Source organism: Pseudogymnoascus verrucosus, assembly GCF_001662655.1.
Source record: "Pseudogymnoascus verrucosus strain UAMH 10579 unplaced genomic scaffold scaffold_41, whole genome shotgun sequence".
Taxonomy (NCBI): domain Eukaryota; kingdom Fungi; phylum Ascomycota; class Leotiomycetes; order Thelebolales; family Thelebolaceae; genus Pseudogymnoascus; species Pseudogymnoascus verrucosus.
The window spans coordinates 120,850-144,121 of NW_017263692.1; the positions used below are offsets into that span (position 1 = coordinate 120,850).

The following is a 23,272-nucleotide window of genomic DNA, read 5'->3' on the forward strand; positions in this document are numbered from 1 at the left end:
GTCTGCGTTCTTGGCAGTTCGTTCGGAAGCGGAGTGGGATCAGCGCGGATCAGCGGTGGGTGGTGAGAGTCCGAGTTGGTCCGTTTTTTTGTGTGTGGATGAGGAGACGAGGAGGAGGGGAGCGACAGGGGGAGGGTATGCATGGGGCAAGTGGGAAGAGGGAAGAGGACGCTGAGGGAGGGCGCTAGGGATGGAATGAGTGTAGCCGCCGGGGGGTGCGATGGGGTGGATGTAGCTTTTGGCGGGGATTAAGGTGAGAGGGTACTTGGTCAGAATTCTAAATCTTGGAGTGGTTACTGGTGTGTCTTTTAGCCGTCGGGCTATCTGCAGAGAAGGAAGCTATACTAACGCTGTATCCGTCGTATTCTTAGTATTCCGCCGAGGAGGATGACATGCGGCTTTTTACTCTCTTTTTCTCTCCCTCTCCCTCTCCCCTTTTTCTGTGTAGCTGTGCAGAAAAGTGTCTTTCAACGTAGAAACATACATATGTAAACACTATGTCTGTACAGTAAACAAACATGTGTCACTCACCTGCCCTGCCCTGCCCCTAAATCATCGCGTCGCGACACACAAAATCTCGTCCACCAAGTGCTTTTCCTGTCCTGTCCTCCTGCCGCCGCCGCCGATCAAGAATCTCGGGAAACTAGAAACTAGAATCCAGCCTCCAGGGATCTGATTTAGTGTTAGCGTACCTGCAGCTCCCCCTCCACAAACCTCCACATTTCACACTACGATGACCTTCGGACGCTTTGGATCCCTTGGCAACCACCGCTAACCACCGCTACCACCACTGCTGGTTGCTGCTTGCCGCTTTCTGCGCCCACCACCACCACAACCACCAAGAAACATCCCCATAACCTCCTACCTCTGCCCACCCTGCACCTTCCTCCCCTCCCTGTATTCAAGATTCCACTCTTTCTCCACGTCACCGTCACCGACCTCTCTACCTCTCTCCCTCTCTCTTCCGATCCTTCGCTCTAGAGTAGTCGGCTTTCTTGTTCTTCTCTCGACCTGTTCCCTTTCGAATCCGATTTCTAGATCTTGAACAACTTGTCTTAGCCTGCATCTTTCGTTTTCTGTGCTTGCCCATTTCCGTCGTTGATTCATATATACCAGTGCCATTTTCACTCCAGGATATTCTCCAACTCGCCCATACCGATACCACTGCCAGAAAGAAAGAGATCTTGTCGACGACAGCACTGTCATCGACGCGTCTGTCCGGATCACATGGGTCCCAGGTAATCGTCCAATTGCTGTTTCCCAGAGGGAAGGGGAGGGATACCATTCACCTGGCTTGACCGGTGATACTTGGGAAGGAAAGAACGACTCAGACCTCATACTTTATACCGATATACCCTGAATCTACGCCTTCTATTTCGACTACACAACGGCTTCACATATTACTGTCTTCCTTGACATATCGCAGCTTCATTATTCCAATTATTTCTACGAATATTGGTACAATCACAGCTACCAACCTCGAGGTTTTTTAGAACCCAATCGACACCGAAGACATCCGATGATAGCGACTTGAAGGTTGCATTCCTCACAAGTTATCCAAGGATGGTGGTTCTCAACCTCCTTCTACTATGCTTCTTTTCGACTTTGGTGACCGCTTTCTATCCGTTTGTGCCGAAATACAGATGTGTTGAAGATGGAACCTGCTTGGATCTTGCGGGGCGTGAAACCCCCGCCGGTACCCTTGACGGGGCACCGCAGAGGCCAGGAATCTTCAAAATCAAGATCGAGCAAACACCTCCAACAGTATGCAACCCCAGGAAGATACCCCCCCAGGGCCAATGCTAATTGAACCAGGATGATATTCCTCACGACGTGAGGGTAGCCCGCTACGCGGATCAGCTGGCCCGCAAAAATGCTATGAAAAGAGATAACATCTTCCTGACCAGCAAGTCAGATAAACCGACGACGCCGAAGAGTAACGCGATCGACCAGGATGGGACAGACTTCTGCTACACGACATCGATGTTTGTTGGATCGAAGAACAAGCGTCTCCGCATGCTCGTGGACACCGGCGCTGCAAACACATGGGTGATGGGGTCTACCTGCACTAACTCATCCTGCGGAATCCACGACCTCTATGGCCCAGCCGACTCGGATACATACAAGGCGAGTACGTCGACTTTCAGCTTGAATTATGGCACTGGAATGGTCTCGGGGCAGTATATCGAGGACACTATGGGACTTGCTGGATTCAGCTTGCCCGTCCAGTTCGGTGTGGCAAATAATGTCTCGGACGATTTCAACAACTACCCGATGGATGGCATCCTTGGCCTTTCCCGTGTTCCAAATCCAGTGATCCCGGGCTTTGTAGATACTCTGATGGAGAAGAATCTGTTGGAGAAGAATATCTTCAGCGTCAACATATACCGAGCCTCTGACCTGGCCAACAACGGAGAGATTACATTTGGCGGCGTGGATGCCTCCAAATACACCGGAGAGATCACGTACACTGATATTACCGCACCTGGGGCCTCATGGGTCATTCCTGTCGGCGAAGCTGGCTTCAATGGGAAGGATTCAGGACTCAAAGGCAGGAATGCTATTATCGACACGGGAACGACCTATTGCTTCATCCCCCCATCGGATGCGGCGCTATTTTACGCCAACGTAGCTGGTGCTAATGTTAGCGAGGACGGGACCTCTTACGGCGTGCCTTGCACAACCACGATACCAGCCGAGTTTACGTTCTCGGGCGTCACGTATTCTATTCCCTCGAAGGACTGGATTGGTGGCAAGGTGGGCGGTGTGGAGACACAGACCATGTGTACGAGTAATATCTACTCTCGCAACACTACCGAGGACGGGAGTTGGGTGCTGGGTGATACTTTCTTGAAGAGTGTCTACGCGGTGTTTGACCTGGACCAGAACCGCATTGGTTAGTTGTGCGATTCCACATATATGTGTCCCATGCTAATATTTACCAGGGCTTGCTTCCAAACCCGTTGTAGTTACGCCGCCAACACCAGTGTCGTCACTAGGTAAGACCACCCCTTCTTTATCCCCAAGCTCCTTTCCATCCTCTGTCCAGTCTTTGTCTTTGTCTCGTACTAGGGCAATTTCTGACAAGACTCTTTCTCAGCGGCCACCACGAAGACCGCATCTCCATCTCCCACTACCCCACCGGGAACATCCCCACCTGACATTTCCACATCTAACTCTCCCTCTCCTATAGCATCAGGCTCTGCCGCTCAAAGCCCAACCGGTGGCCCTGTCGCCACAATGACCACCGGTTCTCAGGGATTCAATGCCATCGCTGGCTCTTCCAGCGCTCCCACGGGATCAGCTGCGAACCCCACCTCCCCGGACGCTGAGGCACAGTCACAGACGAAAGACTCGTCGGCTTCTTCCTTACTCGGCACACACTTCACCCTCTATATTGCCGCACTCATCGCCACCACCGCTGCTGCCGTCACGGTCTTCTAGATGGCCCCGCGACATCATATTTCTAGCCGCTCAACTCTCTTTCCGAGCTGGCATCACTCATTTTGTACTTAGCGTGTTCTGTTGTTCTTTTTTTCTTCTGCATTTTTGCATCATTCATCACACTACGACGAGATAGCTGGGACTCTCTTGGGGATCGTGCAACGTACACAGGCCGCGGTGGATGGAGGCGGGGCTGTGTGGGAGGCGGGGGGTTACTGGGGGATAGGATACATTCTTGCATTGGCAATGCATTTTGTTTGAGAGGTGGAGAGGGGGGATGATTGTAATAGGGGACGGAACTGCATATATTCATGGCCGGCTGTACATATACATACACTGCATTGTCCGTTTTTAAGGGACGGACTGATACATATTGGAGGGGGGTGCGCCGCGTTGGGAGGGGCGGCGCTGGTAATGGAAACATATTTGAAGTGGTTTTATAGTTTTTGTGCCGTGCTTATCTTTTATTGTCTCCATGTGAAGAATTTACAGCGCCTTGAGGAATGTACTAAGTAGATACCAGTATTTCCCTGTACTTGCTCCATTCACATCTAATCTATCACCAAATTCACGCATTCAACAAAGTGAGACGTCAAGTTTTTAACGCCATGATATGATGGCAAAATTCATTCATATTCCCTCACGCCATAGCTAACTAGCTTTTTACAAACAAAAGAAGCACCCAGTAACACCCAGCAACCTTCCCTCTCTCTATCACAGCCATCCATACAATTGAGTCCTTCAGTACAAAAATATGGTATTCGCCCAATGATGTAGCTGTAGCTGTGATGTGAAGCAACACAACAGAGGTTTCGTATAGCAATAGCGAGACAAAATTAAGCCTTGGACTTCTTCGCTCTCTTAGCTGGCTTCTCGGCGACAGCCTTCTCCTCTACGACGGGGGCGGCAGCGGCTTTCTTGGCCTTGGTAGGCTTCGCAGCGACGACGACGGGCTCCTCGACGACCTTCTTCTCGGCAGCGGCTCTCTTGGGTCTAGTAGCCTTCTCGACGACTGGCTTCTCGACGACAGCAGGAGCGGCGGCGGCAGCCTTCAAGTCACCAGTAGAAGCCTTGCCCTTAACCTTCTTCTGCTTCTTCTTGCTTGGCTCCTCGGTCTCGACGGCTTCGGCTTTGCGCTTAGACTCCTTGACCGGCTCGACTGGCTTAACGACCTCAACAGGCTTAGGCTCCTCAACCACGACCTCCTCCGCAGCCTCGACCTCGGGCTCGGCCTCAACCACGACCTTCTGACGCGGAGTCTTCGGGACGCCCTTCGCGGACTTGAGAGCGGGAGCTTCGAATTCATATCCGATCGCCTTCAACTTCTCCTTCTTCTCCTCTCTCCTCTTCGTCTCCTTCGCATTGCGCTTCTCCCATCCCGCCTCATCGAGTCCGGCGTTCAACTTGCGCCCCTCCATCTTATTCCATGGCACCTTCTTGAAGCGTTTATTCGCTCCCTCCCACAGACTAGCATGGACCTGCTCCTCCGGCACGACCTTGCACTTGAGGATATGCTTGAAAAGCAGGTAATTATCCATCGTCTTGCTGACGATCTCCGCCACGTCAGCGGACGCGAATTGCACGAAGGCGTAGTGCTTGCTGTTTCCCGTCTTGCGATTGCGCGACAGGCGCAGCTGCGTGATGTCGCCGAACTGCTTGAAGTATTGGCGCATCTCGTGCTCGTAGAAGCCGTGGGGGATGCGGCCTAGGTAGACTGTGCCGGGACCGGAGGAGACGGATTTTTGGGCGGCGAGCTTGGCGAGCTTGGATTTGGCTTTTTTGGAGAGTTCGGGGATGGGCTCGCCGTTGTAGGCGGGCTCGGAGGTGCCGTTGGCGGGGGTCTCTTCGTCGTCGTCGCTCTCGAAACCTTGGAGGAGGGCGGCGGTTTGGTCGTCCATCTCGATGTCGGAGTCTTCTTGGGCTTCGGCTTCAGCTTCGACTTCGGCGTCGGCGGCGGGGGCTTTGGCGGCCTTTGCTTTCTTGGCTTTGAGGGCGGCTTCAGCGTCCGGGGCGTCCTTCATCTCCTTCAACTTCTTCCTGTTCTCGGAGAGAGGCTTATCGGCGGCCTTGGTCTTCTTGCCCTTCTTCTCCTCAGTAACCTCGGCGACAACTGGTGTGGCGGCAGCCTTGGTCTTCTTGGTCTTCTTCTCTTCGGTGGCCTCGGCGACGACGGGTGCGGCGGCAGCCTTGGTGGCCTTCTTGGTTGTTGGCTTCTCTACCTTGGGGGACTCGACGACGGCTGGCGGGGCGGCGGCTTTGGTGGCCTTGGTCTTCTTGACTTCGGGGGTGCCATTCTCAGCGGCTGGAAATAGTCGTTAGTCATTGTTTAGATTGATCAAAGGTTTGGTTTGTATGCTTACTCTTGCGTTTCTTTGCAGGTGTGTCAACGGTCACCTTCTTCTCCTTCTTTGCGACCTCGACCTCATCGTCGTTGGCAGCAGCTAAAAATTTCGTTAGTCCGAGGTTCAATTTGTTATTCCGACAAGATAAAAGTAATCCATACCCTTGCGCTTCTTGGACTTGAGCTCTGGTGCCATTTTTTATAATGGTCGGGGTGGGATTGAGGAGGTGGTTTTGTTTGTGAAGGTTCGGTGGAATTGACCTCGTTCCCACCTTGAACTTTTTGAAAAACAAATTGTTATCGCGCGCTAAGATCTGGGGGTGCGGGTGCTGAGGCCGCTAGCGTACTTTTGGGGTTTGGAGGGTCTTCAGGTGGTAGCTTCAACAAACTTAAATCGAAAGAGGAACAGTACGTGTTAATTACGATTTTATTTTCTGATTTATATAATCCGAGAGACGTTCCTGTTGGATATTTTACAGTTTATAACCTTACTGTTCGACTGATAACTTTGTACACTAAAGTGTGCACAGTTGATGGGCAAGGCAACCTATAGCTTCAACGAGCTTCGAAATAGGCGTCAATCCGTTCGCCTCTACGAAGGCAGGAACTTGAAAATGTCACACAACGAAATCTGGGACGACTCTGCCCTTGTGGACTCGTGGAATGATGCCCTCGAAGAATATAAGGTCTGTCAATGTTGTCACGTGAGAAGTTGGATATTGACCCATCGCAGCATTATCATTCTCTACATGCCCGCGGCGAAACAGCTGAAGACGCAATTGCCAACCATGAGAAAGAAAGCAACTCGTCAGTACTAGATTCCATTTCCATCTGCTTTGCGGGACTGAACTCTCTTTTATAGGAAAGCTGCCGAACGCATAACGAAGGAGAATGGCGCCCCGGAGGAAACAGAAGCCGGAATGGTAATGGACGATTCCGAGGGACCGAGGGTAAGGAAAGGGGATGAAAACTCGTCAGCCCAGCAAGAGCATGAGGTAAGGACCCTGCAAGGCAATCTCGTTGAAATCTCCCTTGGCATCTAATTTGATTAATATGACAACTTCAGGTGAACGATAAGGTTTCCCTTGGCGAAGGAGATGGACAAAGCACTACGAAACCAAACGGTGGCCCTTCCTCAGCACAGCCACCGCTGCCGCAGCATCTTATTGGAGCAGGTGAGTTACGTCCGACGGTGGTGGTGGAAACAGCACTGACGATTGCAGTTGGTGACGAAAATCTGAAGAACCTCTTAATGTCGTGGTATTACGCGGGCTACTACACGGGCCTCTATGAGGGGCAGCAGAAGGTCAAGCCGGCGGATGAGGGAAAGTAAGGTGCTAATTACGGCCTAATTGGTCACATCGACTGGGAAAGACTGCGATTCTGGGACGGGACGGGTTTGGGGACAGCCAGGGGTGACAAAAGATGGCCTGATCCCAATACGTGTAAAAGTCCCTGCCTATGCATGGCAGGTCCCAAAGAGTGGATTATTGAAAAGAAGACCCGCTTGCGCTTTGAGTTGCATTCTGTCAACCGTACGGAAAGGTGAAGTGCCATCGAAATCCAAGCGTTTCATGACTGGCCAGGGGTACATCAATATTCGGATTCTTCTGCGAAAGCACGGCGGCAGTTGGCTCCGGCCAAACATATACTGTGGCGTTCACGATTTGGAAAGGCAATGTCAGGTCATGGAGAATACACAATTATAGATTCTTGTACCCAATGGAACAGATTAATAAAATCTCCAATAAGAACTCTTCGTCCGATAATATTTGTGAGGTTGCAGGTTGGTCGACGTGTTGTCGTTTAAGGTTGTACCCCTGGCGCTTGAGCCTCCCGGCGCCGAGGGAGCTCAAACGCGATCCGAGACACGTCTCCGACGCCAAGTGTCGAGTATTCCCACATTTTCCAAAAATGGCCGGCCTCATCGATTTTGGCCTCCATGTTCTATGTTACATTCCTCAGTTCGATATGCCGATACCTGGTATAGTGCAAACATCGAGGCCCTGGCCCGGACGAAGTGCTTGCCGTGCGCATGGGCTGGCCATGTTTCGCGCCAGCCTCCAAGCCCTGGGGTTGCAGTCGGAGTGGAGTATCAGATTCGTAGGCCAATTTCATGCTTGATTTAAGTCCTCGACGTCCCCTACATTTCCTTCTTTCTTCATCACTTCCGCGTTCCAACTTTCGCTTTATTGTTATTGTCTATTTTCTCTCTCATTTTTTATATTCTCGAGCAGGCTCTCGCCACTTTTATACTATTCCAACAGCTGCACTTCAGTTATATACGATCTTCACGTCGTTCAGCCAAAGTCAACACTCGATAGTTATTATTCCTTTCCGCTGAGCGGTTTATTATACTCGCATCTGTCTTATTACAGTCTACGCCAAATATCCTATCCGTCATCATGAAGTTTTCCGCCGTTTCCGTCGCGCTCGCCGCCCTGCCGCTTGCTTTGGGAGGGTTGATCGCAGAGCCTATTGCCGCAAGAAACGGGCACGTAGTAGAAGTTGTCCAGAAGGGAAACCAAGAGCACCAAAATGCACAGCAGCTTGCGAATGTGATTCAACTGCAGGGCAACCAGCATTCCGTCGTTCAAGAAGTCATCATCCTATGGATCAACAGCGGTGCCGGAGCTGCAACCTCAGTTGTTAACGCTGCCGTCCCCACTGCCGCAGCAGCTGCCGCTGCTGCCACCCACACCGTATGCTACCATTTTATTTCTCTCTTTCAAAGTCCTTTGCTAACAAATGCAGGTTGCTGTTGGTGGTAGCGCCGGTCTCGTTTTCGTTCCCGACACTGTCAACGCTGCCGTTGGCGACTCCGTTGTCTTCGTCTTCCACTCCCAAAACCACACCGTCACACAATCTACTTTCGACACTCCTTGCGTGAAGCTCAAGGACGGCATGGACTCCGGCTTCATGCCCAACCCCAACAACACCATCGTCCCACCTCCAATGATGGCCATGCAGGTCACCGTTGCCACCCCTCTCTGTAAGAACCTTCGCTTCCAGGACTTCAAATATCCAGTTTCTAACGTATCCAACAGGGTTCTACTGCAAGCAGGGCCCCCACTGCGGAAAGGGCATGACTTTCTCCATCAACCCAACCGCCGCTAAGACCCAGGCCGATTTCATGCAGTTGGCCATCGCCCAGAACGGCACTGGCGCCGCCGCCAACATCGTTGGAGGAACTACCAGCGTCGGAGCCGTTGCCGCCGCCACTACCGCTGCCGCCGCTGCCGCGACTAATGCTGTCGCCGCCGCTGGCACTGATATGGCCGCTGGCACTGGCGCTGCTGGCGCCGGAGGAGCTTGCGCTTGCTCTTGCTTCTGCGGTGTCTCCAGCTTCCCTCTCGCTGCACAAGGAGTTGGTGCTGTCGGTGGCATGTCTGGTTAGTTCTCTCCAACTCTCTCTTCTCACAATTCCTGATCTAACACATGGCAGGCTCGCTACCAATGGCTGCACTGATGGGTTAAGAGGTGGTTCGTTCGTTCGTCGTTGTGTAAAATTCATTGGCGCAGTTTCAAAACTTGAATTCGTGCGGTACCCACGGCGTCGCCCTTGATAGGCTTGATGCACCGTTCTTGCATGTGGTGATAGATATATGGCTGGATCGTATTTTTGGATGTGGGCTTTAATTGTAGACTTTTGAGAAATGTATGAGTTTTCTGATATTCATGTTCGCGTTCAACGAAGTGACAATCATTTCATTACATGATTTTTGCCTTGACTGCACTGTGCTCCCACTCAGCATTTCCCTCTACCAACGTAATAATACTGATAATACGTGGACACGGGTCTCGTACGACGTAGCAGGACGGCAATAGTTTAGGACGATATGAGAATGCTTTGAAAATATTCGCTTTCCGTTAAAATCATCGCTGAAGAGAAATAAGCAATTCCAGGAAACACGATCTAAAAACAAAAGCCGGCTCTACGCCGGCAACCATGCCTTTCTCCACACTCTCATCTGAATTCCCAAGTTGTTTCTGAACCTTGTCGCCAACCCCCATCATCTTTTCATGAATACCGTCTTGGGAGTTCTACTTCTTTGCGGCACCATCGGCAGCTTTCTTGGCATCGGCTATAAGAAAGACTCGGATTAGTTCCATGTATCATAGTCGTGGGCCCTTCCAGCAGTTTCTGTCTTACCTGCGGCCTGCTTCTCTCTCATCTTGGCAGCGACGGCTTCCTTGGTGCGAGCCATTTCAGAGCCGGACATCTTGTTCTCGGATTTCTGCTCATTCAATATCCATTAGCTGCTATTCCCAGGTCATTTTGACAAGCATAGACTATCTATGCTTCTCGGTGGCGATCGGCGCGAAGTCGTACCTGGCCAGCCAACTTCTTCTGGTTAGCCTCACGGGCCTTATCACGCTGGTTTCCACGAGCCATGTCGAATAAACTTGATATATTGCGACGGGGTCTACTCGAGTGCCTGCCTGGCTAGCTTATAGTACTGCTTTGCTCGGGATGAAACTACGAAAGCGAGGCAGAGGAGGGAGGGGTGAAGTCGGAGAGGGATTATTTAGGCGGTGAGAGAGTTACTGCCTAAGGATCTGACTAATATGGCTAGCGTGACAGCGACTATAAGAAGATAGATAGGTGAATAAAGACGCCGCGCCTGATTTAACCACGCGCCGAAGAGGCTATTATCGGACTTTGTTAGTTATCGGCCAATTTCGCGTGCTATTAAAAGGCATCTTTAAGCGCTCGTATTCCCATTTTATCGGTGCGTGTGATATGAAGGACCAAACCACAGTGGATGGCGGCTATGTTCCTGGCCTTTAGGCGCTTCGCCCCTGGCTCGTCTCGGCTACCAAGGCTACGCCCTAATAGGAAATGTTTGGTTGCGTCTCGCCCAATACAAACTATGAAACGCCAAATCATCCCAGTCTCGTCCAGTCGCTACGTGAACGTCCATACCGCGTTGAAACGGCAGTAAGCGCTGGATAGACATACTCGTGGGTCTGCTCCTATGACTCCAGGCAAAGTATGGGGATGTGGTGTGGTCCACTGCGGCCTCTCTGTGCCCCTGCTTCTTGAACAGTCCGAGACTGGCAGACCAGGATGTAGGACAACGATGTCTTTTGGCATGTCTCCATCGACCAATCAGCACATGTATTGAAACAAAAGGTTTCGAGTCTCAGAGTTGCGTCAGGTAGAAGTAGCAAGTTCTTTTTGTAGCATATTGACTATTGGATGACAGTTGCTGTCGGCAATGATGAAGCATAATAGTGTGGGTCATAAGAAAGGATAGTGATCTTCGACTGTCTTTGACGCCGTGATGTTTGAAAGAGCGCGTGGTGTAGCTTAAATTTTTAATAAAGAGTCATGGGTGCCTCGCGAAGTTGAATAGCATCGATTTCCTATTGTCCGTTTTTCTATTCATTGTCTTGCTCTATTGTCCATTTCGATTCAGGGGACAATAACGACTGTGTCATTCAACCCCCTTCTTCGCTTCAGCACTGGTATATTTGATATATTACCCCATTTTCCACTTCAGAACTGTTCTTTTTTTTACAATATATACCAAACGATATCTCTCTTACCAACTCATTGCTTCGAATCACCAACTACTTGATTCATCCCTTCGATATCAACCAGGCCATTTACTTCATCCCGACGATACCAACCAATAGCTGCCGGCAGCCACAACTCTCCACCAAAACCTACCAGCCCATCCACAAATATAACAGTAAGTGCCTTGAGAAGTTCTCATTTCAGTCGCTAATTGCCTCCTCAGTCTCTCCATTCTCATCCACACATCCGCCAAAATGTTCAACATCCTTTCCCTGTTCCAAAACTTCAAGAAGACTGGCGCCGGCTATGTCATTCTCAACATCATCCGAGTCCTCAACATTATCACGTTGGGTCTTATTGTTGCGGGTAGCTGGATCATGCTCGTCAGGACTGTCCAGACTTCCAACTTCTTTTTCTTCGACGGCGTTACCCACTTTGCCACGAGCACAATCAGCATATTTCTGATCCTTTCAGAGCTCTGTCTCTTCAAAAGCTGGTTCTCAAGAAACTGGCCTTTGTTGAGCGAGGAGTCAGGCCTTATCACTTTGGCTTTGTCTATGACGATTCTGGGTTGCAATCTGCTTGGCAACCTCAACAAGCCTGCAACTTCGCAAGAAGCTATTGGCATGTCATTCTGGAGTGTGGTCGTTGCTGGAGGCATCCTCGGTCTTGTCTTTGGAGTCATCAACTTCATTGCTCATTACGCCTTCCGCATTCGCAAGAAGGGCATTACATCCCGCCAAATCAGAGCCCACGGCGCCAAAGTCTTGCTCGACGACCTACCAAAGTCGGTGCGCAGCAACTCAACTGGAACCAGGTCATTCGAGCTTCCCCAGTACACCAAGGAGAATGAGAACCGCCAGTCAAAATTCAAACTTGGCAACTTCAAGTTCAACAACCCAATCCGCTCATCGCTCATCTCGAGGCCTGTTCCCACCAACACCGAGCAGTTCAAGGAATGGGAAGACCGTTGCGAACCTATCAACAACAAGCTTCAGGTACCACCACCAGCGCGCCACCCAGCCTACACTGCATCTGTGTACAGCCGCAACAGTGGAGCATTTTAGGTGCAGCATGGGTATCATTGGAATTTATGGTGTATGATTGCGTATTGTTTGTTTTAACTATGGAGTTCGGGGTGGTGTTGGTACAGGCGTCGGAAGATTTGCATGGTCATTACGTCCAGACGGGCAGTTCACACTTTATAAACCAAATAATATTATTTCCATCGCAGAGATTTTTGAGTGAACTATGTATTAATGTCTAGCCTTTGAATTGAAGAATACTGTGGTGAATAAAAGATCCTTTCTTGTCGTGTTGGCTGCAATGTCAAAAGTGAGAACAAACTTCATGCCTAAATTTCAAGGCTCCCTCAACCCAGCCAGGTCGATCAATATTTTTGGTATTGAAAGTACAGAACGGACAACCAGTTATCGGGCTATACAATTCCCACTCTCTCCCTCTCTATGCTCCTCGGTCGCACTCTGCGAGCCATTCGAATAGATCGTTTTCCCCAAAGACTTCATCCACTCCACCGCTTCTACACAATGGCGCCCAGTAAGCTACCTGACCCCTCCTCTCCCCCGCACCCCCCATTGCCCTACCGTCGCAAGTTACTTCAACATAGAGCGCAAGCTGACTTGTTGCAGCAGCAACCCTCCCCAAGGATGTCCGTCCAATCATCATCTCCGGCCCCTCGGGCGTTGGCAAAGGCACTCTCTACAAGATGCTCCAAGATGCGCACCCGAACGTCTTCGAGACGAGCATATCACACACAACCCGCGGCGCAAGGCCAGGGGAGGCCCACGAAAAGGACTACTACTTCGTGAAGATGGAGGATTTTGAGGATCTTATTTCGAAGGAGGGGTTCGTGGAGCATGCCCAGTTTGGGGGAAACAGATACGGGACGAGCAGGGAGATGATTGAGAGGTTGACCAAGGAGGGGAAGGTGGTTATTCTGGATATTGAGATGGAGGTACGTTATTCTCTACTTTTGGAGTAGGTGGAGAGGTTGGAGTTCGACTGTGGCTGACAGTAGTATACAGGGTGTTAAGCAGATCAAGAACACAACTCTCGATGCCAGATACGTGTTTATCGCACCGCCAAACTTCGAGGCTCTCGAGTCCAGATTAAGAGGCAGAGGGACAGAGAAGGAGGAGAGCATCCAGAAGCGACTGACACAGGCTAAGGCCGAGTTGGAGTATTCGAAGGTTGAGGGGGTTCACGACAAGATCATCGTGAATGATGATAAGCAGAAGGCATTTGAGGAGTTGAACGAATTTGTTTTCGGAAAGGAGTAAATAAAGTAGGATACATATCTGTGGGAAAGAGTGAGGTGTACAAATGGGCAATTGGGGTTAATGCGAGTAACCCGGCGCTTGGTAGACAAGTAGACAAGAAATAGACGTATTGAGAATCTTGCCGCATAATATTCGGTATCCCAATAGAAACCTTATTATGACGAATTGAACATCAACTTTGGTGCTTGGTGACTTATTTATAAACTTATCTCGGGAAATGTGATTTTATAACCACTATCGCGTCCCGTCGCGCTTACCACCTCGGCTTTTCTTTTACACGCTCCAGAGAACTTCATGGGATTACGTGTCTTTGAGGGATCTCTAAATTTCTAATTGAAGGGTTCTCGGCATATAAAAATGCCTTGACCAAGTTTTCGATGAAGGCCAGGAAAATGCCTCTGTCACGATCTAATTCTTGTGTTGATGTTGACTTCACACTCCGACGCGTGTTTGGCAAGACCGCTTTCAGGTAGGCCATTATTGTTCCCCCGTCACATCCGGATTAAATACGTGCTAATTATATATTCTACAAGGCCGGTCCAGCGAGAAGTAGTCATTGAGGCCCTTGATGGCAAAGACATCTTTCTCCAGGCAGCCACTTCGTTTGGCAAGAGTCTGTGCTATCAGTTACCGGCAGTAATCGATCATGGCAGTGAGTCCAGCAGAGTATAATACACCAGGTCTTTTCTAATCTTAATAGTAACTATCGTCATTTCTCCGTTATTGTCTCTCATGGTAAGTAAATAAAAAGTTATTCAACCTCAATTTCTGACGTCCCACAGAGCAACCAAGTAGAGGCTCTGACGGCAGCTGGAATAAACGCAGCAGCCATAAATAGCACCACCAAGCAATCAGAGAAGCAGCAAATCCTCAGAGATCTAGCGACTGGACATCCTCTCACTCGTCTTCTGTACATCACGCCGGAGTCATGTGCCTTGGATTACATCCGCCGCCACCTGACCCTAGTCTACGAGCAGAAAGAGCTGGCCCGTATCGCCGTGGACGAGGCCCATTGCATATCTGAATGGGGCCACGATTTTCGTCCAGCGTTCAAGGAATTACGATGGTTCAGAGAGAGCTTTCCGGATGTCCCGGTCATGTGTCTGACGGCTACGGCGACGACCAGTGTGCGTCAGGATGTCATCCGAATTCTGGGGCTGAAAGAGGAACGTATAAAGATATTTACCATGACAACAAGCCGACAGAATCTACATTACGAGGTCAGATTCAAGACCGATGAGGACGACCAATTCGACGATTTCCTACGTTGGCTGGAGAAGGTTTATGTGCGAAGGCGAGAAAACAAAGAGAGAAACGCTGAATTGCAGGCACGCGGAGAACGAATAGACAATGTGCCCGGGATTATATACGCTCTCATGCGGAGTGAATGCGAGAGCATTGCTACTCGCCTCCGCTCTCACGACATAGGGGCTCGGCCATACCACGCTGGGCTGAGCACACAAGAGCGGAGTGAGACGCTCACAAAGTGGGTTAACAATGAGCCTGGGTACGATGTGATAGTTGCCACGACAGCGTTTGGCATGGGCATCGACAAAGAAAATGTCCGCTTCGTCGTGCATTGGCAACTACCCAAGTCATTCGAGGGATACTACCAGGAAGCCGGCCGAGCTGGCCGTGACGGGAAAGCAAGCGCGTGTATCTTGTATTATAGTCGCGAAGACCGAGACAGGGCCATCAACAACATTGCCCGAGACCATGCAAGAGACAGGAACAGCAAGAATAAACAGAACTACGAGTCAAGGATGAAGAGTTTGCAGTATCTGGCTGAGTATTGCGAGGATACGAATATGTGTCGGCATCAGTTGATTTGCAGGTATTTTGGAGAGTCGACGATACCTGTTTGCAAGTGGGCTTGCGATTGGCATAAGGATTCCAAGGCGTTGAAGAAGGCTAAGAGGGATGGGTTGGCGAGTGAGGAGTGGGTGAGCACGCAGAGGGATATGGGTGCTTTCAATGATGGGTGGGATGATGAGTATGATTGTTGATGATAGCAAATTTATGAGTATCAAGCAAACCTTATGATTGAGTAAAATCTTTGATGTATTTTTGTAGCTGTGATCCTAAAGTTAGCCTCGATATTTTTCTATCTGTCCTGTTGCCATTGTTGTTAGTTGTTCGTTGATTAATTGCCCGTTTGATTTATTAGTTATAAATAATCTCGAAAATATTCACGAATAATTTTATCTTTAACATATGACTTTTTTTATTTTGTATTCATCCCAGTCACAGCTCAGATCTTCTTCCTAAGCACACCAGAAATCCTAGGTAACACAGAATATGGCTCATCGGCCACCTCGATGTCACCAGGGTTCTCCCACTCCCCAGCAGCGAGGATAGCCGCCTTGACATCCCGATTTATACAGCACCCAACGAGTGCGCTCCATGCAGGATTCAAACAAGCTATTCTCATATTAGCTCCTCTCTAGAACCTCCATAATATAATAACCAATACGTACCTTGTGTAACAGCCGTGACATTATCCTTATTCTTCACGTGCTCCCAAAACACAAAGCTCCCCCCCGGCTTCAACAACTTCCACACCTCCCTCATCACGCTATCCACATCCCCCACCGCGCACAGCACCTGAATACTCAGTACCGTATCCAAGCTCCCCTCTGCAACCCCCTCGCCTCTCAAAAGCTCGCTGTCTTCAACGCCACACGCGATGAAGTTGTACTTATCCCCGAGATCAGCTTTCCTGACCTTTGCAGCAATCACATCTCTATACTTGGGGTTGGGGTCAACCGCGTAGATGAAGTCTACGAGAGATTGATCGTAGCGGTGGATTTGGTTGCCTGGTCCGGGACCTAGTTCGAGGATTGTGCCTCGAGCGGAGCGGACGAGGGAGGGGACACAGGTGGTGTCTTCAAAGGCGATAAAGCCGTTGGCTGTGGATGGGAGTTAGAATATAGCAGTTGAGCTAGAACAGGAAAGTTACAAGTTGTGATGAAGAGGTTTGCCGTGGCAGCATCTCGAATTCGTTGAGGACGTGCAAGTGCGGCGAGGCCATCTTTGCGAAGTGCTTCTTTGAGAGCGGCGTAGTGAACTATTTTTGGGAATTAGTATTTTGATATAGATGAGGATGGGAAAGGAGGATTACATGTGATGGATAGCCAGATGAGCTGGAGTGGGCGGACGATAGTAGTGAGGCGGTCTTTGAGGGCCATGGCGCTTTATTTTATATAAGTTGCAAGTATATAAAGATAACAAATTTGGTGGGGGGGGTGGTGGTTTATATACCCGTTCTGTAGGGTTGGTTAGACCCGGGGCGGCAAGCGCTGATAAATAAGCACGTAATATCAAGAGATGGGGATTCGGGTGGCATAAAGCAAGGCTGGAAGCTGCAGGATTCAATAGCTCAAGCATGACCACCCGCAGTTAAAATCAACCTTTGAGTTCCGAAGATAATGTATTCTATTTATACATTAATATAACAAGAGATGGATCTATTTCAAGGTGACCAGCTCCTCGGCACTTGTTGGGTGAATAGCCACGACGCTATCAAAGTCCTTCTTCGTTGCTCCCATCTTGATCGCAACTCCGAAACCCTGCAACATCTCTCCAGATCCCAGGCCAAGAATATGCAGGCCAACCACCCTCTCATTAGGTCCCTGGCAAATAAGCTTGTACTTCGTTGGGCCCTTGTCCTCGGGCTCCATCATGGCGTAGTACATAGCCGTGAAGCTGGTGTTGTAGACCTTGATATCGTCCTTGCCGTACTTGGCAATCGCCTCGGGCTCTGTAAGTCCAATGGACCCAACCTCTGGGTGTGCGAAAACAACAGATGGGATGTTCTCGTAGTTCAACTTGGAGTCGACAAATTGAGGGCCACCAAAGAGACGGTCTGCTAACCTGCGACCAGCAGCAATGGCGACGGGTGTAAGCTCCCACTTTCCGACAACGTCACCAATCGAGTAGATGTTCTCGACGTTGGTGTTTTGATACTCGTCTGCGACGATTTGGCCCTTGGCGTCTTGCTTGACACCTACGGAGTCCAGACCAAGCCTCTTAACTTCTGGGGCACGACCGATAGCCCAGATGAGCGAGTCGACGTTCTCTAGCACGCCGGCGCCCTCCGAATCCTCGTAGTGGATAGACAGTTGACCAGTCTTAGCGTCCTTCTCGATCTTGTTTTGTTTCGAAAGCTTGTGGATCTTAATACCAAGGCGCTCGTACTCGGCCACGATCGCATCCTGGATCATGGGGTCGAAAGAGCGGAGGAACTTCTCGTGGCGGATGAATAGATGGGTCTCCGTTCCCAATGCATTGAACATGCCGGCGAACTCGATAGCAATATATCCAGCGCCGACAAGGGCGACCTTCTTGGGCTGGGTCTCGATTTCGAAGAAGCCGTCACTGTCCGTGCCGAGCTCCGCGCCGGGAACGTCTTGTGGTGTAATTGGGTGGCCACCAACGGCGAGCAGGATCTTCTTTGCGCGAATGGTAGCCTCGGTGCCGTCGTTGAGCTTGACGGTCGCCTCGTTCTTGCCAGTCACAGTAGCATAACCGTGGATATGCTCGACCTTATCGTTGTCTAAGTTGCGTGCGTATATTCCGTTGAGCCTCTTGATGTATGCATCGCGCTTCGTCTTGAAAAGCGGCCAGTTGAACGGGGCTGTCTCCTCCACATTGAACCCATATGCCTTTGCTTCGTGGATAGTCTCTGCAATAGCGGCAGCGTTCCAGGTAACTTTCTTCGGCACGCATCTACAATGAGGTCAGCACGATTCTTGAGCAAGGGACGTAGAACAGAGACATACCCAACGTTCACACACGTTCCACCGAGTCTCTTGGCCTCAACAGCAATCGTCTTGACGCCGTACATGCCGCTCGCCCTCCTGGCGCAAGCCAGTCCACCACTACCCCCTCCAATGACCAAGAAGTCACATTCCTTCACGATTGGAGCCATGATTCTGGTTGTGCTGGAAAAGTGTCGAGAAACAGAAACGAGTCTGGAGTTTGTTTGTGCAGAGCTAGAAGCTCGAATGGGAGCTGCGCGGGAAAGAATGGTTAAGGCGTTCATAGGTGGTCGCACCACAAGGCGGGGTGCCGTGGATGATTTATAACTTGAGATGGCGTTAGATGGCGCGGGGACTGGTTCAAGGTAGCGTGGGGCCGCAGAATTGATTTGACATGAAGCTAGGTCTCGACCTGCGGATAACGGCTAGCTTGGTTCAACAACACAAATAGTTTGCAGCTTTATAAATACATGCAAGCAGGCTTCAAAGAAATAGAAAATAATTATTCCACAAGCCGATGTTTTGTTGCCACGAGATTACCAATTAATTTTGATTACAACGGATATGGGCCGAGGCTGGCATCGATTCGTAGATTTAGTAAGCAAATCCCGACTTACATAATCATCAGCCTCGTCGCGTCCACTACAGTACCAGTAAATTGTTAGTAAACTGGCGCGAACCACAACTCAATTCGCAGCCCATCTGGACCCTCAAACCCCGCCAGATCCCACCAAACCCCGGATAATGGATGGCCCTCCAACTACTCTCTACCCTTAAAGGGGCGGCACTCAAACAACTCGCGTTTAAATGCGGCGTATCAACTTCTGGCGTGAAGGCCGCTCTCTGCCAGCGATTACAAGATGAGATTCCTCTCTTACCTGGGTCAAAGCCCGCGGGGAAGTCAGGGGCGAAGAGAGAACCGATGAGGATATTGAGTATAGATATGGGAATTCGCAATCTAGCCTACTGCGTCCTCGACGTTCCGACGGATTCCTCTGTCCCCAAACTTGTGGCATGGAAACGCATTGCAGTGTCATCAGCTCCAGTACCGAGCAATGACAAAAGCGAGTTGGCTACAAAAGTAGAAAAGGAGTCTTTCGAACCGCCCGTCCTCTCTGCTGCCGCATTCAAGCTTCTCCGCAAGACTCTCTTGCCCCATAATCCAACCCACATCCTCATTGAACGCCAACGCTTTCGATCCATGGGCTCCCCAAAGATCCTCGAGTGGACAGTAAGAGTTAACATGCTGGAAAGCATGATCTACGCTATTCTCCTTACCCTCCGAGAGGAAGGTGCCTGGAACGGAACTGTGGTTCCAATTGCTCCCGGCAAGGTGGGACCGTTCTGGTTGGAGGGTGAAGAAGCTACCACTGTCGCTTTGGAGGAAGCGGAAACAGAGGGGTCTAGTCCAACCTCAATGGTGAAGACGAAGACACGGAATGCTAAGCTTGCAAAGGCTCTTAATAAAGGAGCTAAGATAGACCTGGTTCGCAACTGGCTGGCCATTGGCGACAGGGTTGGGGTGGATTCTCCGGATGTAGAGGCACTTGTGAAGGCATATTTGGACAAGTGGGACAAGAAGCCCGGAGGCGTTAAGGGGAAAAGGCCGGCTAAAGATGCTGTAGCCACCATCGAAAAGATGGGCAAGCTTGACGACCTTGCGGACAGTCTGCTCCAGGGTATGGCATTCATCCAGTGGGAGGAGAATAAAAGGATAGCTAGAGAAGATGGTATAAGCAGCTTGCTGGAACCAGCTGCAAAGTAATACAGATAAACCCAAATCTAAACCATAATTTCTTATTGTTTGGTATACAACATCACCACACGTCTATTCTAACATTTCCCTTTATTCTGTATGAGGAACAGATGCAAACCTAATGTATAAAGACAATCAAGAGAACCACAAGGAAAATAAGTCTATTGGTATACTGAGATCCGCCACTGCAAAATATCCGAACTCGATTCCATGAACCTAGCGTGTTTAATCCAGCTTTCCCATGTACTGTAGCGAAGATGACGGTTGTATCCGGAACTCGTTGATATTGGATGCCCTGACGGGTGACGTGCCATGATGTTCAGGGTCCGCCCGATGCCAACATGACGCGTGGGGCGAGGCGCTAGAATAAACCGCATTTGCTAAGATAACACGAGGATCACTGCACATAACGGACGCAGGCACGGGAAAATCCGCTCTGGACTGGACGATTATAGCAGCTGGCTGGCGAGGCCGGAAAGGACGATGACTGATCCGAGGAGGACGCTGGAGCCGGCCTTCAAGCTAGAACCGGCACCGGTCTCGGTGGGCGATGCGGTGCCTCCACTGCGAATTGTTAGCTATGGATCTCGCTGGGGTTATACGATGGACACGAACGTTGTGGTGGCGGCGGCATCATTGCCAGCGGGGCCAGTGGTAGAGGCAGAGTCGGAGCTGGAATCAGAGCCGGAGTCGGACTTGGATCCAGTCTGGGTTGGGGCGGATGTCATGGAGGTAGAGGTTGGGAGAGCTACGAAGCGTTAGATTCTGGCACTTGAGAGGCAAACAACAGCCCAACGCACTGATGGTGACACCGCTAGCAAGGCAGGTAGAGGAGTAGATCTTGACGGCTGCAGCCTTGTTGTCGCCGCTGCACTTCTCGGTGATGTTGCCGTAGAAGGCGTCGAGGCCGGACTTGCAGAGGGTTGGGATATCGGCTGGGTTGGATTGCTCGCTTTCTGGGGGTTAGCTGGGCTCGAATAGTTCAGTAGGCTTCGTGGGATTATACCCAAGGGCAGCAATCAAGCAGGCAGGTGGCGTGGCAAGGGCGACGCGTGCGAAAGCCGCGATGGCAACGAAGAAGAATGAGGCGTGCATTTTGGTATCTGAAAGGAGTAAAGCGCGAGGTAATTGGACGACTGAAAATGAGTGAAGTCTCGTGGAAAAGAGCGTTGGTTCCTTAAGGAGAGTGTAGAAGAGCGAGTCTTCTGAATAGTACACAAAGTAATGAATGTGGTGATTGAATCGCTGTTGTGAGGTTGAAAGATGGAATTGAAGGTCAAGGTTCCTGGCGTCCCCGAATGCCTTGGCGTTAGACCCGCACGTCTCAGGAGATTATGTTCTATTTCAGGGATACGATGGAACAGATTAGTCCTCTTTGGGAAATATTATGCACTTCTCAAATACTTCCACTGTCAACGACATAAATGTTCTTTTACTTTTGAAGGTTTGGTCGGAAGTATTTAGTTCTCCAAAGAAGTAAATACTACGCGTACCAGATATCTAATCATCACTACGGAATGGGGAGTTTCTGTCACGCTTATAATTATGATGGTACTGGAAAAGATGCAGCAACAACTCCATCTTGTAACATTCTCGAATTAGAATTGGCTAATACAGCAAGAAAAACAAGTAACGCAGTGAATGTCGACCCATCTCAATGGGTTAGACATTGCCCAGCCCCTTTCAATGAGACTCCTTGCCTTCGCGATTGGACAAATATCATCTCGCTTTCATAAAACCTTGGGTAATAAACAACATATTAAATCTCGACTCAGTAACCGTTCATAGTCATCCTCTGGGAGCTCCTGCTCATCTCACGATCCGCCGCAGGGCTGATGGGTCGGCTGCCGGCGTGTCCAGCAGCGCTGCTCTCCTTCAGGGCCAGAAGCTGCTTGGCACGGAAAGTCTCGTAGTGGATCTGAGACGTCGTCTCGATCAGGTCTTGCAAGTGAGTGCGAGTGAGGAAGTTGCGGAGGTACACAAATTCGCAGTGGTTCTCATCCTCGACATTGATAACACCCCAGCGGTTTTGGCGACCACGAACCTGCTTGCCCGCGACGATGATGGACTTCTCAGAGCCAACAACAGCGAATGGGATGATATCCTACAAACAAGTTAGTGAGGGTCTAGCAAAGCGTATACAGACATCATACCTTGATCTGCGCATTCAGGGCGCGCTCCTCCTCGTCAAGCTCATCGTTATCGTATGGGTACATCTTCAGGTTGTGGAAGGCAAACTCCTCCTTGATTCTCTCCTTGAATGCGCTGCGCTCCTCAAGTGTTAAAGAGTCAGACTTGGCGATAACTGGCACAACGTTGACAACGTCGGAGAGCTTCTTAAGCACAACAATATCGATTGGCTTCAGGGCGTGGCCGGAAGGCTGGATGAAGAAGAGGCAGCAGTGAATGCGGGTATCTTGGATGTAACGCTCTCTTTGAGCAGTGAGCTCCTTGCGGAGGTAGGCGGAGTGCTGGTCCTTGATGTACTTGACGATTGGGTCCCAGCATCTGTCGTTGTTTACTTGGTCGCCGTAACCCGGGGTATCGACAATGTTCAGGCGGAGGCGCACACCGTTCTCCTCGATAATGTGCGACACGGTTTGGATCTCGGTCGTGGAGCGGACTGGCTCATCTGGAGCGAGACGTCCCTTCGAATCGATGAGGTGGGATGCGAAGATGGTGTTGATGAGAGTTGACTTTCCAAGACCGGTTTGACCTAACAATGCAGTTAGCAATTGCCTCGTGGAGTACAATTAAATAAATTGATCTGTAGATCTGTCTATAACATACCAACGCAGATAACATTGAACTGGAAACCGCGCTTCAGGAGCTTGCGCTCGATCTGCGATGTGATGCTGTCGAAACCAACATGGCTCCGTGGGAACACCGACTGCGCTCCTGTTCTCTCCTGGGTAGCAGACATGATGGAGTCGACAAGATGTATATTATTCAGGTGTCCTTGGTTCAATTAACTGGAGATACTAGAAAACGAGGGAGAAATGTGAGAGTGTCGTCGTCTGTGGAAGGTCAAGGTATCTCTCTCCGCGAGGTAATCGCCAAATTTCCCCTACAGTCGCGGGTTCCAAGAACCCCTTTCTCGCCAGGAACTTTCCAGGCTACATCCGGCTTAGCTCTGTCCGACCCCCA

The 23,272-nt window shown here is 50.3% G+C and overlaps 13 protein-coding genes across 13 annotated transcripts; 7 read left to right on the forward strand and 6 right to left on the reverse strand.

Annotated features, from left to right (window-relative positions):
- Positions 1 to 731: 731 nt before the first annotated feature.
- On the forward strand, positions 732 to 3,661 carry VE01_06991 (uncharacterized protein). Its single transcript, XM_059463847.1, has 4 exons — positions 732 to 1,764; positions 1,816 to 2,896; positions 2,946 to 2,999; positions 3,194 to 3,661. Exons 1-4 carry the CDS (start codon positions 1,564 to 1,566, stop codon positions 3,442 to 3,444), a joined length of 1,587 nt encoding a protein of 528 aa, XP_059319482.1. The 5' UTR covers positions 732 to 1,563; the 3' UTR covers positions 3,445 to 3,661.
- A 391-nt stretch (positions 3,662 to 4,052) lies between these two features.
- On the reverse strand, positions 4,053 to 6,052 carry VE01_06992 (uncharacterized protein). The gene is made up of 3 exons (XM_018276428.2): positions 5,948 to 6,052; positions 5,805 to 5,885; positions 4,053 to 5,746 (listed from the first exon to the last, which is right to left on the reverse strand). The coding sequence occupies exons 1-3, from the start codon at positions 5,979 to 5,981 to the stop codon at positions 4,281 to 4,283; spliced, it is 1,581 nt and encodes a 526-aa protein (XP_018127911.1). The 5' UTR covers positions 5,982 to 6,052; the 3' UTR covers positions 4,053 to 4,280.
- A 133-nt stretch (positions 6,053 to 6,185) lies between these two features.
- On the forward strand, positions 6,186 to 7,550 carry VE01_06993 (uncharacterized protein). The gene is made up of 5 exons (XM_018276429.2): positions 6,186 to 6,471; positions 6,519 to 6,592; positions 6,648 to 6,780; positions 6,852 to 6,960; positions 7,009 to 7,550. The coding sequence occupies exons 1-5, from the start codon at positions 6,319 to 6,321 to the stop codon at positions 7,116 to 7,118; spliced, it is 579 nt and encodes a 192-aa protein (XP_018127910.2). The 5' UTR covers positions 6,186 to 6,318; the 3' UTR covers positions 7,119 to 7,550.
- A 160-nt stretch (positions 7,551 to 7,710) lies between these two features.
- VE01_06994 (uncharacterized protein) lies at positions 7,711 to 9,443 on the forward strand. Its single transcript, XM_018276430.2, has 4 exons — positions 7,711 to 8,487; positions 8,540 to 8,777; positions 8,833 to 9,177; positions 9,231 to 9,443. The coding sequence occupies exons 1-4, from the start codon at positions 8,191 to 8,193 to the stop codon at positions 9,260 to 9,262; spliced, it is 912 nt and encodes a 303-aa protein (XP_018127913.1). The 5' UTR covers positions 7,711 to 8,190; the 3' UTR covers positions 9,263 to 9,443.
- VE01_06995 (uncharacterized protein) lies at positions 9,101 to 10,290 on the reverse strand. The gene is made up of 3 exons (XM_018276431.2): positions 10,119 to 10,290; positions 9,939 to 10,023; positions 9,101 to 9,870 (listed from the first exon to the last, which is right to left on the reverse strand). The coding sequence occupies exons 1-3, from the start codon at positions 10,179 to 10,181 to the stop codon at positions 9,830 to 9,832; spliced, it is 189 nt and encodes a 62-aa protein (XP_018127912.1). The 5' UTR covers positions 10,182 to 10,290; the 3' UTR covers positions 9,101 to 9,829.
- Positions 10,291 to 11,157: 867 nt separating this feature from the next.
- Positions 11,158 to 12,537, forward strand: VE01_06996 (uncharacterized protein). The gene is made up of 2 exons (XM_018276432.2): positions 11,158 to 11,484; positions 11,533 to 12,537. The coding sequence occupies exon 2, from the start codon at positions 11,564 to 11,566 to the stop codon at positions 12,374 to 12,376; it is 813 nt and encodes a 270-aa protein (XP_018127915.1). The 5' UTR covers positions 11,158 to 11,484; positions 11,533 to 11,563; the 3' UTR covers positions 12,377 to 12,537.
- A 195-nt stretch (positions 12,538 to 12,732) lies between these two features.
- On the forward strand, positions 12,733 to 13,883 carry VE01_06997 (uncharacterized protein). Its single transcript, XM_018276433.2, has 3 exons — positions 12,733 to 12,866; positions 12,959 to 13,284; positions 13,355 to 13,883. The coding sequence occupies exons 1-3, from the start codon at positions 12,776 to 12,778 to the stop codon at positions 13,607 to 13,609; spliced, it is 672 nt and encodes a 223-aa protein (XP_018127914.2). The 5' UTR covers positions 12,733 to 12,775; the 3' UTR covers positions 13,610 to 13,883.
- VE01_10812 (uncharacterized protein) lies at positions 13,875 to 15,644 on the forward strand. The gene is made up of 4 exons (XM_059464262.1): positions 13,875 to 14,078; positions 14,143 to 14,261; positions 14,310 to 14,344; positions 14,392 to 15,644. Exons 1-4 carry the CDS (start codon positions 13,987 to 13,989, stop codon positions 15,613 to 15,615), a joined length of 1,470 nt encoding a protein of 489 aa, XP_059320245.1. The 5' UTR covers positions 13,875 to 13,986; the 3' UTR covers positions 15,616 to 15,644.
- A 216-nt stretch (positions 15,645 to 15,860) lies between these two features.
- VE01_06998 (uncharacterized protein) lies at positions 15,861 to 16,797 on the reverse strand (the record flags this gene model as incomplete). The annotated part of the gene is made up of 4 exons (XM_018276434.1): positions 15,861 to 16,030; positions 16,087 to 16,518; positions 16,569 to 16,676; positions 16,731 to 16,797. The coding sequence occupies 4 exons, from the start codon at positions 16,795 to 16,797 to the stop codon at positions 15,861 to 15,863; spliced, it is 777 nt and encodes a 258-aa protein (XP_018127907.1).
- Positions 16,798 to 17,076: 279 nt separating this feature from the next.
- GLR1 (Glutathione reductase) lies at positions 17,077 to 18,539 on the reverse strand (the record flags this gene model as incomplete). Its single annotated transcript, XM_018276435.1, has 2 exons — positions 17,077 to 18,337; positions 18,391 to 18,539. The coding sequence occupies 2 exons, from the start codon at positions 18,537 to 18,539 to the stop codon at positions 17,077 to 17,079; spliced, it is 1,410 nt and encodes a 469-aa protein (XP_018127906.1).
- A 407-nt stretch (positions 18,540 to 18,946) lies between these two features.
- On the forward strand, positions 18,947 to 20,157 carry VE01_07000 (uncharacterized protein). Its single transcript, XM_018276436.2, has one exon. The coding sequence runs from the start codon at positions 19,118 to 19,120 to the stop codon at positions 20,132 to 20,134; it is 1,017 nt and encodes a 338-aa protein (XP_018127833.1). The 5' UTR covers positions 18,947 to 19,117; the 3' UTR covers positions 20,135 to 20,157.
- Positions 20,158 to 20,171: 14 nt separating this feature from the next.
- Positions 20,172 to 21,422, reverse strand: VE01_07001 (uncharacterized protein). The gene is made up of 4 exons (XM_018276437.2): positions 21,132 to 21,422; positions 20,926 to 21,077; positions 20,741 to 20,873; positions 20,172 to 20,689 (listed from the first exon to the last, which is right to left on the reverse strand). The coding sequence occupies exons 1-4, from the start codon at positions 21,218 to 21,220 to the stop codon at positions 20,575 to 20,577; spliced, it is 489 nt and encodes a 162-aa protein (XP_018127834.1). The 5' UTR covers positions 21,221 to 21,422; the 3' UTR covers positions 20,172 to 20,574.
- Positions 21,423 to 21,677: 255 nt separating this feature from the next.
- On the reverse strand, positions 21,678 to 23,175 carry CDC10 (cell division control protein). The gene is made up of 3 exons (XM_018276438.2): positions 22,916 to 23,175; positions 22,279 to 22,841; positions 21,678 to 22,229 (listed from the first exon to the last, which is right to left on the reverse strand). Exons 1-3 carry the CDS (start codon positions 23,046 to 23,048, stop codon positions 21,897 to 21,899), a joined length of 1,029 nt encoding a protein of 342 aa, XP_018127822.1. The 5' UTR covers positions 23,049 to 23,175; the 3' UTR covers positions 21,678 to 21,896.
- Positions 23,176 to 23,272: the final 97 nt, after the last annotated feature.

Bases quoted from the DNA above. Each gene is read 5' to 3' on its own strand.
- VE01_06995 (XM_018276431.2), bottom strand. From the start codon at position 10,181: ATGGCTCGTGGAAACCAGCGTGATAAGGCCCGTGAGGCTAACCAGAAG. The intron at 10,024-10,118 runs GTACGACTTCGC...TTGAATGAGCAG, and splicing joins AGAAGAAGTTGGCTGGCCAG to AAATCCGAGAACAAGATGTC. The intron at 9,871-9,938 runs GTAAGACAGAAA...TCTTTCTTATAG, and splicing joins GAGAGAGAAGCAGGCCGCAG to CCGATGCCAAGAAAGCTGCC.
- CDC10 (XM_018276438.2), bottom strand. From the start codon at position 23,048: ATGTCTGCTACCCAGGAGAGAACAGGAGCGCAGTCGGTGTTCCCACGG. The intron at 22,842-22,915 runs GTATGTTATAGA...CTGCATTGTTAG, and splicing joins GTTCAATGTTATCTGCGTTG to GTCAAACCGGTCTTGGAAAG. The intron at 22,230-22,278 runs GTATGATGTCTG...ACTTGTTTGTAG, and splicing joins CCCTGAATGCGCAGATCAAG to GATATCATCCCATTCGCTGT.
- VE01_06997 (XM_018276433.2), top strand. From the start codon at position 12,776: ATGCTCCTCGGTCGCACTCTGCGAGCCATTCGAATAGATCGTTTTCCC. The intron at 12,867-12,958 runs GTAAGCTACCTG...GACTTGTTGCAG, and splicing joins CTTCTACACAATGGCGCCCA to CAGCAACCCTCCCCAAGGAT. The intron at 13,285-13,354 runs GTACGTTATTCT...AGTAGTATACAG, and splicing joins TTCTGGATATTGAGATGGAG to GGTGTTAAGCAGATCAAGAA.
- VE01_06996 (XM_018276432.2), top strand. From the start codon at position 11,564: ATGTTCAACATCCTTTCCCTGTTCCAAAACTTCAAGAAGACTGGCGCC.
- VE01_06993 (XM_018276429.2), top strand. From the start codon at position 6,319: ATGGGCAAGGCAACCTATAGCTTCAACGAGCTTCGAAATAGGCGTCAA. The intron at 6,472-6,518 runs GTCTGTCAATGT...GACCCATCGCAG, and splicing joins ATGCCCTCGAAGAATATAAG to CATTATCATTCTCTACATGC. The intron at 6,781-6,851 runs GTAAGGACCCTG...TGACAACTTCAG, and splicing joins CAGCCCAGCAAGAGCATGAG to GTGAACGATAAGGTTTCCCT.
- VE01_10812 (XM_059464262.1), top strand. From the start codon at position 13,987: ATGAAGGCCAGGAAAATGCCTCTGTCACGATCTAATTCTTGTGTTGAT. The intron at 14,079-14,142 runs GTAGGCCATTAT...ATATTCTACAAG, and splicing joins TTTGGCAAGACCGCTTTCAG to GCCGGTCCAGCGAGAAGTAG. The intron at 14,262-14,309 runs GTGAGTCCAGCA...TAATCTTAATAG, and splicing joins GGCAGTAATCGATCATGGCA to TAACTATCGTCATTTCTCCG.
- VE01_07000 (XM_018276436.2), top strand. From the start codon at position 19,118: ATGGCCCTCCAACTACTCTCTACCCTTAAAGGGGCGGCACTCAAACAA.
- VE01_07001 (XM_018276437.2), bottom strand. From the start codon at position 21,220: ATGCACGCCTCATTCTTCTTCGTTGCCATCGCGGCTTTCGCACGCGTC. The intron at 20,874-20,925 runs GTGCGTTGGGCT...AACGCTTCGTAG, and splicing joins TGCTAGCGGTGTCACCATCA to CTCTCCCAACCTCTACCTCC. The intron at 20,690-20,740 runs GTTCGTGTCCAT...AACAATTCGCAG, and splicing joins GATGCCGCCGCCACCACAAC to TGGAGGCACCGCATCGCCCA.
- VE01_06991 (XM_059463847.1), top strand. From the start codon at position 1,564: ATGGTGGTTCTCAACCTCCTTCTACTATGCTTCTTTTCGACTTTGGTG. The intron at 1,765-1,815 runs GTATGCAACCCC...TAATTGAACCAG, and splicing joins TCGAGCAAACACCTCCAACA to GATGATATTCCTCACGACGT. The intron at 2,897-2,945 runs GTTAGTTGTGCG...AATATTTACCAG, and splicing joins CCTGGACCAGAACCGCATTG to GGCTTGCTTCCAAACCCGTT.
- VE01_06992 (XM_018276428.2), bottom strand. From the start codon at position 5,981: ATGGCACCAGAGCTCAAGTCCAAGAAGCGCAAGG. The intron at 5,886-5,947 runs GTATGGATTACT...CGAAATTTTTAG, and splicing joins CAAGTCCAAGAAGCGCAAGG to CTGCTGCCAACGACGATGAG. The intron at 5,747-5,804 runs GTAAGCATACAA...GACTATTTCCAG, and splicing joins ACCTGCAAAGAAACGCAAGA to CCGCTGAGAATGGCACCCCC.
- VE01_06994 (XM_018276430.2), top strand. From the start codon at position 8,191: ATGAAGTTTTCCGCCGTTTCCGTCGCGCTCGCCGCCCTGCCGCTTGCT. The intron at 8,488-8,539 runs GTATGCTACCAT...TAACAAATGCAG, and splicing joins CCGCTGCTGCCACCCACACC to GTTGCTGTTGGTGGTAGCGC. The intron at 8,778-8,832 runs GTAAGAACCTTC...CGTATCCAACAG, and splicing joins CACCGTTGCCACCCCTCTCT to GGTTCTACTGCAAGCAGGGC.